The sequence below is a fragment of the Octopus bimaculoides genome, chromosome 11, assembly GCF_001194135.2.
Source record: "Octopus bimaculoides isolate UCB-OBI-ISO-001 chromosome 11, ASM119413v2, whole genome shotgun sequence".
Taxonomy (NCBI): Eukaryota; Metazoa; Mollusca; class Cephalopoda; order Octopoda; family Octopodidae; genus Octopus; species Octopus bimaculoides.
Genome location: NC_068991.1, coordinates 8,276,694 through 8,286,693, shown reverse-complemented (window position 1 = coordinate 8,286,693; position 10,000 = coordinate 8,276,694). Strand labels below are relative to the sequence as shown.

The window sequence follows — 10,000 nt, the reverse complement described above, 5'->3', positions numbered from 1 at the left end:
GTATATATGGCAGACAAAGGGCACATTGAATTAGAAAAAAAAGGGATGAATAACTCACAAGAGCTGTACTGTACATGAAAAATCTAGTTACAAGGAATAAATAATGTAAAATGTCTTCAGACAATATTATAATTAAAACAAGGTTCTATTTAATATGATGTAGTTGATTTGGTCAGATATCGCTATGGTAACATAATCTTGCTTAAAACTAGATTAATGTTAATTACAATTCTGTTAACCCAAGAAACAACAGCAAATTTCTCGAATAACAAATGTCATTCTGTAACTTTCTATTTATTTTTCTCATTTGGCTGGTCAGATATAATAACCATAATTGAAACTTGTGCACACATTTCTAGTTTTCTCCTTATAAATCATTAATCTTGGCTTCATGTCTTCCATGTTGACACGAGGTTGGTTTCATTTCTAAAACTGCCTCTCTTGAACTGTCTTTTCCTTTCTAATAAATCTTGGTTCTTTTAATAACAGTAGTTCACAATTTTTTGTTTTTTTTTCCAAGTCTTTAATCATTAGTAACTGCTAATTGCTAGCTGGTGCTTTTCTATCCAGTCTACAAAGTTGAAATCTAATATTTCAAGATGGAAATTGGCAATAGAAAAAAAAGCATGTCACCATGGACACAGGCATGGCTGTGTGGTTAAGAAGCTTATTTTGCAACCACATTGTTTTGGGTTCAATCCCACTGTATAGCACCTTGAGCAAGTGTCTTCTACTATAGCTGTGGGCCGACCAATTCCTTGTGAGTGACTTTGGTAGATGGAAACTGGGAACCTGTCATACAAATGTGCATGTGTTAGTGTTTGTTTGTTTACATCCCTGTAACATGTAACTTAGTGGTTTGGCAAAAGTGGCTGATAGAATAAATACCAGATAAAAAAAAAAAATGTACTAAGGTCAATTTCAACTAAATTCTTCAAGGCAGTGCATGTAAAGGTAGAAAGGTAAAAAATAACTGAATTAAGAGCCCTGTCCCTTCTAAAGCTTGTATTAACATCTTAAAATATCAACTCTGTTACAGAAACTTAATGCAATATATATATGGTCCAGTCAAGCCATATATTATAAATGTTAAGTGCTGCAAGGAAAAATTTTACTTAAAAAAAAAATGGGGGGAAAAAAAAACAAACTGTAAAACTATTTCATCATGAAGGAACACTTATTTGTGCTCGGAAGAAAATCATAACTGGTTTTTAACTTTCTTCCCCTGCTATATTCTGTTCAGTCGTGTTTGTCGGTAATTTCTTCTCTCTTTGAATCTGAGAAATATTGACTGCTCAATATTGTCTCCACAGAAATGGCCATGTGAATAAGCAATTAGACTACCTATCAGGTCTTAAATTGTGAATTCTTATTCACTGTAGATGTTTCATTGTAACTCTGGACAGGAAGCTTCATTCTTCTTGCTGGTACATATTACCTAATAAGCAAATTTTTTCCAGACCATAAGAATTTATTGGACTGGAGCAAGTAGCTATTCCCATGGGATGAATTGGATTTAAATGAATAAAACTAAGGAACCCTATTGCTGCTTCTGTTTACAGTAGTGAACCATGCTATCTTTGAGACTTAAAACTTGGTGGGCTTTGCTTTTGAGGAATGAGTGTCTTGTCCATGGGTATAAACAAGACTGGCTGAAGTGCTGGTCACCTGGGGTATCACATTCTTGGGGACACCGCTTCATATGTTTGGGATATCATCAGAAATATAAAGGGGGAAAAAATTGAAAATAAGATAAAATATTTTATTCTAACACTTAGTATGCATTTGTAGATTTTTTAAAATCTTTGTTATAAATTTTTTTAGCTATACCTGAAAGGGTACCAAATTTCAACATTCCAGGGTACCAGCAAACTGAGGGCCAGCTTTGGATACAGACCATATAATTAACACATTAGGCAGTTTGTATAATTATTTCTTATGTTATTGTGTTAGGAATAAGTGCCAAACTCGTATTTTATTTTGGGTATGATATATTCCTTCATCCATTTCCTGTTGCAGAAACTAGAAATCATCATTATGAGTTGATATGGTTTATAGAGACATTTTGACTGCTGTTATATTCTAAATTTAGGGCATTTTGTTCATTGCTGATATTCTCAAATCTTTTTTCTGTTCTATCAGTTTGATTGACAAATCATCATCATCATCATCATCATCATCATCATAACATCTGTTTTCCATGCTGGCATGGGTTGGACGGTTTGACAGAAGCCAATGAGCCAGAAGTTGCTGCCAATCTCCGATGTCTGTTTTGGCATGGTTTCTATAATTCGATGTCCTTCCTAAAGTTAGACACTTCACAGAATTTACTGGGGGCTTTTTACATGACACCAGTCCAAGTAGTGTCACCAAGTAACTCACAAGACAAGACTTGTCAACTGAAGGGAGCTGAGTTAGTATGTTTGCTCAAAAGAAATACCCAAAACCCAACTTGAATGCTTGCTCAATATTCTTTACTTAAAACTGACTTAGCATTTTGTGAAAATTCAACTAGATGCTAGAGGAAAAACTTTAAACAAAACGGCATGAATTATAAACAAACTTCTTTCCTTCCATTCAGGGTTTAGCCCTAATTCACTTTCTGTCTTAAGTCTGCTTCCTTTCGTCCTTTAGATCAGGGGTTCTCAACTGGGGTCCATTAAACATTTTTGTCTTATAATTCTAAGTCCTTTAATTCTGTCACTCATCATCACCATTATTTTAATTTCCACTTTTCCATGCTTTGCACAAGACAGACAGTCTATTGAGGCAGATTTTCTATGGCTAGATGCCCTCCCTGTCACCAATCCTCATCTGTTTCCCTATGGCCAGATGTGTTATCATAAAGACTGAAAACTAAATGTGCTGTTTGCCTGATAATGACACTCTTTTATACCTATCATGCCTTGTCAAGACAAGGAGATAAACATACACACACACATACATGTATGGTGGGGGGGGGGCTTCTTTCATCTTCTATCTATCAAATCCACTTGCAAGGCTTTGGTCAGCCTGAGCCTATAGTTGAAGACACTCGCCCAAGGTATCACACAGTGAGACTGAACCCTGAACTATGTGGTTGGAAAGTAAGCTTACTTCACAGCCATGCCTGTACCTTTTTCTTTTTTTTTTTTTAAATTTCACTAAATCACTATTCTTCAGTAATAATTTATTAGCCCTTAAATCTGAAGCTTATCCTCAAATTTTGTATGATGCTTCTCGGGTTGCCTACATTTTGCATTGTGAATTATGTTTCTCTTGAGATTTCTCTGGCAGAACTTCAGTGAAGGCCATAAACCACAGGCTGAATTGCTTTTTCTTTTTTTCTTGACTTCCTTGGTATTTTGAGTCCCAAAGTGATGAAAACTAAATTTCGATGACAGGAATTTGTATTGAATTTATTTTCTGGCGAGTATCTCAATTCACACTCATCTCTATCAACTTCTTCATTTGGTATTGGACTGTAGCCACACATCTTTTATGTTTTACTTGTTTCAGTCATTAGACTATGGCCATGCATTCTAATGATTCTGTCAGTTCGTTGTCTTATTGGAGGTAATAATTCTTTCTACTGGAAGCACAAGTCTTCAAATTTGGGATTACATCACCCTCAGTGTGTAACTAGTATTTATTTAATTGACCCCCAAAAGATAAAAGTCAAAGTCGACCTTGGCGGAATTTGAACTCAGAACATAGCAGCAGATGAAATACTGCTAAGCATTTTGCCTGGCGTGCTAACAATTCTGCCATCATTTATTGGAGTTAATGATAAAATTTGTTATAGATACAGCGTATTCGAAATAAAAGAAATAAATGGTAAAAGAACCAAAAAGATACTCTGGAGAAGGATAACTTTTTGGTGTGCAATTGTAACAAGAATTGGTAGAAAAAAAAGAAATTTTATGCAAAATGAATTAACTGAACCAAAAATGTAATGAGAATATTGCTGGATTTTGAAACATTAGTGACCACAGCAGACAAGTGCTTAATATGGTGCTTTAGTATATACTATGTAACATGGTATAAACTCACTGAGGTCCTCAAGTATTTATCTTGAGGTCATGATGTACAAATTTTTATCAGCTACACAGAATTCTTTTGGATGTAAACAGTTATGGTTTCAAATGATAACACTGCTTTATTTTCATAGATTGGTTTTATGTAGTTCAAGTGGATTTCTGGGTGCTTTTTTTTAAAAACATTTCAAAATTTATTTTTTACTTGTTTCAGTCATTTGACTGCGGCCATGCTGGGGCACTGCCATGAAGGCTTTTAGTCAAACGCATCAACTCCAGTGCTTATTATTATTATTTTTTTTTTGTGTAAAGCTTAGTACTTATTCTGTTAGGTCTCTTTTGCTGAACCACTAAGTTACAGGAACATAAACACACCAACACCAGCTGTCAAGTCATGGTGGAGACAAACACACACACACACGCAAACATGCAAACACACACACACACTCACCTTTCAGTTTCTGTCTATCAAATCCACTCTCCCAAGGCTATAGTAGAAGACACTTGCTCAAGGTGTCATGCCATGGGACTGAACCTGGAACCATGTGGTTGGGAAGCAAACTTCTTACCACACATCTATTTATTTTTTTAAAATAAAAACTAGTTGCAATACTTAGAATTGGATTCTTATTCAAGCTGTAAGGCAACTGAAATCTCCATAGTGCAAAGCTGCTACAACTTTCCAAGAAGCCATTTTGAAAGAATTTGCATCTATATATATGTGTGTGTGTGTGTGTGTGTGTGTGTGTGTGTTTGTCCCCCCCCCCCACCATCGCTTGGCAACTGATGCTGGTGTGTTTACATCCCTGTAACTTAGCAGTTCGGCAAAAGAGACTGATAGAGTAAGTACTAGGCTTACAAAGATTGTATTGGAGTTGATTTGTTCGACTAAAGCCAGTGCTCCAGCATGACCACAGTCAAATGACTAAAACAAATAAAAGAAAAGTATATATATCATAACTTGCCTGAAGATCTTGTGCACCCACAGGCAAAACTCAGAGTAGTTAAGAGACTGGCTTGACCTAAATAAAGTATATTATTCTCTGCCCTGGTATTGAGTACTCTTTTCCCCCAACAGTCAGCACTAAAAAGCTGTACTATATATATATATATATATATATATATATATATATATATATTATTTTCCGCAAAGCTGAAGACCACATATACAATTAGAAAGTGTTATAGTGTGTGTTTAAGTTTTTTTTTAAAACCTTTAAGAACACACCTACACGCACGACTACACACAAACACACTCTATAAAACAATATTGTTTTGTTGATGAAAAGTTTTTCCTCCCCTCAACAGGAGAGAGAGAAAGAGAAAGCTTGGTGGATGCCTATTAATGGTAAGCTGCTAATGTGACTACCATTCAATTGGCTGCCAACCTTATCTATGACAGATTTTGAGCAGTGGCTTTGAAACAGAAGTTTATGGCAGTTCTTTTTGACACTTGGCAGGAGGAAGTAATATGCAGAGGTATTCAGCTGGAGATCAGATAAGAGGGTCTTGACATGAATGCTAAAGGCAGTCTGGATAGTTTATTCTCCTTCTTCTACTTTTTCTTTTTTCTATTTTCTTTTTTTTCTCCTTTTTCGTCTCCCCCCCTGTCTCTTTTGCTCTCCCTTGCCTCTTTGTTTATTTATTCTATTTTATTATTTTTTTTATTTTAGAATTAAAAGGGTACAATATTTGCTCCAAATATAAAACAAATATTAAAATAATTATCCCTTTCAATTGAATTAAATGAAATAATTAGTTTAGTTATACGTAAATGTTTAGAAAAATTTCTTTTGAGTTTTTTTCTCTTTCATTTAAGAAAAATAAATTTTGTTTTTTTCCAAGATAACCATGGCAATGTAGTCCCCTCACCACCACCACCAACCTCTTTCTTTCTTTCTTTTATTATTATTATAAAGAATTTCTGTTGTGGGGAGCAGAAAGGATATATTCTAAATTTATGATGGCAATATATGATTTCTATTTGATTGTTTCATTTATTTGTAAAGACAAGAAACAAATAAATATGACAGCTATTAAGTAACAAATTCATGTTATTTCTTGAAACCCCTCCTAACCTTCCCTCGCCTCCGTAATTCTATCTAAATTGGGGACCTTGTTTTGTCTAGGGCGTTAATTACATTGTGTTCATTGAATGTATCAGGCTGGAGGAGGAGGAGGAGGTGGTGGTGGTGGCTGTGCTTGTGCTGGGCTGTAAAAATTTTGAAGTCATTACGGATTGGGATTCAAAACATGTTCTGATATACAACTCCGGTAGATAATTTCTGCTACTCACATGACAGATTGCTGTGTGAGAAGTTGCTGAGAGTGACAACAATAACAGAATTTACCAATGCTATAAGATATTAAGAGAGCGATGGTGGCGATGGAATTTTCTCTCTCTCTGTCTTTTTCAGTTTTCTGTTTTGCTTTTTTCTTTCTTTCTTTCCCCACCTTTTTTTCTTTTTTTTCACTACTGTGCAATTTTTGTCTCTGTTAAACTGTTTGCTCTACGGTTAAAATAGAATGGCACGAAAATGATCAAATTTGTCGTGTTATTGTGTGTGTACATGTTTGCACAAGCATTCACTCGCTATTATACAATCTGATTGCTCTTAAACTGTGATTAACTGTTAATAGGAACACGAGTCTTTTGTTGACTCAGGGAACTGATTTAGATGAGGAATGCTCAAGGCACACAAGGCCTCAGGTTTTATGGAAGAGAAGAGGATTCATATGATCTTTTATCTTTCCTTTTTGTTGGTTCAGTCATTAGACTGCAGCCATGCTGGGGCACTGCCTTGAAGGGGTTTAGTCAAACATCGACCCTGGTACTTATCTTGAAGTCTGGTACTCATTCTGCCTGTAACTTTTGCTGAACTGCTAAGTTACAGGGATGTAAACAAACCAACAGATTGTCAAGCAATGGAAGGGAATACACAAACACACACACACACACACACACACTCATGCTTACACACACACATACATGATAGGTTTCTACATAGTTTCCATCTACCAAATTCACACAAGGTTATATCAGAAGATATCTGCTCAAGGTGCCGCACTGTGGGGCTGAACCCAAGACCACATAGTTGCAAAATGAGCTTCTATAATTAATAACATTTCCGAAATATGAAAATTAACGACATTCTTGAAATATAAAATTTTGAAGATGTCAATTTCTATGTGAATCTTAAATGAAATAAGGAAATGATTTCTACCTTTAGCACAAAGATATAAATTTGTGGGAGTGGTTATAGTCTGTTGGCTTGACTCTGTATTGAGTGTATAGTGGGTGTGTCAATTCACAGGGTGCAACGAGAGGTGAAGGACAAAGTAGACTTGTTGCAAGAGTTTAACACAAAACACAGAAGTAGAAACTAAATATTGGTTTCGAATTTTGGCACAAGGCCAGCAATTTCAGGGGTGGCTGTGTGGTAAGAAGCTTGCTTCCCAACCGCATGGTTCCATATGAAGTGAATTAACGATAACAGTGACATAGTCATTGCAGAGAAGGTTGGGGTGAGAAATTGCGATTCTGATTGCTTTTTCAAAGTAAGTTTAAATTGATTTCACTATGGTACTTTTTGATTATCTCACCCCCATTAAAAAATTGCCATTAAAAAAAAAACTGGGTTATCTCCCCACTAAAAAATTGAGTTTATGTGACGAGATTGGATTAAAAGAGTTAAATCCTTTTGATTCAACACCTCAACACATTGTCGACATTTGGCATCCTCAATAGGAATGGTAGGATTTGTTATAAAAATGTTATCAGATTCAGTAAGATGTTTAATTTTTTTTTCCAGTTTTCATGTTTATTAATCTTTCCAGTTCTGTATGATTTGTTATCAAAATATTATCAGATTCAATAAGATGTTTCATCTTTTCGCTTTTGTTTTTTGTTTTTTTTTTGTTTTATTGAGGGTTAAACAATTTTTTTAAATGAGGAAGATAACCAAAAGTTCCGAAATTTCTCATAAAACTTGGAGAGATAACCCAATATTCTAATGGGGGTGAAATAACCATAAAGTACTGTAACTGCACTATATAATGAATGAATGCAATTATATTGTAACATATCACAAACAGAGGTTAATTTTGAACATTAGTGTGTTGTGCATGTCTCTTTAGGAAAAAAATTATTTAGCAAACTTGTAGCAACAAGTTTTTCTGATAAAATACAAACTTTTTTTAAATAATTCTTCTTATTTTTATCACTGTCTCAGTTGACATAGACAATACAGCAACTAAATTTTAAAAAAGAAAAAAAATAGTCGAGTGAAATTTTTTGACATCAAGGCCAAGTTATAAGAATTTAACTTTTAATCATGTGATTATTCTTGTGAATTGGAATTAAAATTAGAACTGCAGTTATTGTATCTAACGAGGGTCAAATTATTCTGTTCTTGAGACTGTTCATAAGTTGTTTGGCATGTTTTTAATTTCCATTTCTATTGTTGATTTTTAAAAATTCTTTACTGTTGTTTTATTATTTTATATGTTGTCTGTGTATCCGATTTCCATGGTTAAGAGTAAACACCCAGAGTTGAACAATCTTGAAGGATCACGTGATAGAAACGTTGACTAAGGGTTTTAGCTCTATAACTCGAAAACTAGTTTTGTTATAAAATCATACATTTTGCCTCTACAAAACGACTTTAACTCTTTAGCATTTAAACCATGTCCAGCTCAAATATTCTACCTGTTTTATATTCAAACTGGCCAGATCCAGCTTCTCAAACCTGCACTATAATGTCATTCTAAAAATAAACAGTCACATTATTGAAACCCCAAAACTACAAGATAATGATTCAATAATAATGGATAATAAATGATTTGATAATAATGAATAATTCAAAATAATGAAAATAAATAAGCATTGCATTTGACGAAGTAATGTGAATGCTAAAAGGATAAAATATCTTTCAAGAAGCATGTGATGATGTATAATAAATTTGTTTTTCCCACAAAATATTATAGTAAAATAGGGGTGCATCTTATGTGAGTGTGTGTCCTATATGCCTGTGATGTGTCCTATGTATATGCCTATGTATGTGTCCTATTTACCACATACATAGTGGTTAATGATCTTAAAAGATTATGAGATGACATTAATGTTTCTTTTCTTTTTCTATTTCAGGTTCACCACTGTTGCTGTTTGCTAATCGCAAAGATGTGCGTCTTGTTGATGCAGCAGACTCACAGAATTCTTCTGTGATAATCAGTGGCCTTGAAGATGCTGCTGCAGTGGATTTCTTCTATGCTGAGAACTCAGTCTTTTGGACTGATGTCAGCTTGGAAATGATTAAAAGAACCTATATAAACGGCTCCCAAACCAGCACCAATGTGATTACATTTGGATTGTTATCGCCGGATGGTTTAGCCCTTGATTGGCTAGGAAAAAAGCTTTATTGGACTGATTCCGAAACCAATCGGATTGAAGTCAGTAATTTGAATGGATCATTTCGTAAAATATTATTTTGGGAAAATTTAGATCAGCCACGGGCTATTGCTCTGGATCCTTTAAACGGGTAAGTAATCATTCCTTTCTAATCTTTTGTTTCGGTCACGGAACTGTGGTCATGCTGGGGCACCGCCTTGAAGTATATAGTTAAACAAATTGACCCCAGTACATATTTTTTAAAGTCTGGTACTTACTCTCTTGGTCTTATATGCCAGACTGTTATAGGGACATAAACAAACCAATACTGGTTGTCAAGTTGAGGTAGTGGGACAAGCACAAAGAGAGAGAGAGACAGACATGCATATAGACATATATATATAACAGGTTTCTTTTAGTTTCTGTTAATGAAATCTACCCGTAAGTTTTTGGTTTATCCAGTTTTGGGAGCTAAATTAGGAGACACTTGTCCAAAGACACTTGTCGAAGGTGCTACAGTGGGATTGAACCTGGAACCATATGTTTGAGAAGCAAACTTCTTACCACACAGCCAGCCATGCTTGTGCCTATATATATA

The 10,000-nt window shown here is 34.8% G+C and overlaps 1 protein-coding gene across 1 annotated transcript in view; it reads left to right on the top strand.

Moving 5' to 3' along the window:
- LOC106880891 (low-density lipoprotein receptor-related protein 6) overlaps positions 1-10,000 on the top strand; it is a 54,113-nt gene that overhangs the window by 13,571 nt on the left and 30,542 nt on the right. The window contains exon 2 of the mRNA XM_014931044.2: positions 9,163-9,553. Within this exon, the coding sequence (XP_014786530.1) occupies positions 9,163-9,553 (391 nt within the window). The remainder of the gene's footprint in view (positions 1-9,162; positions 9,554-10,000) is intronic.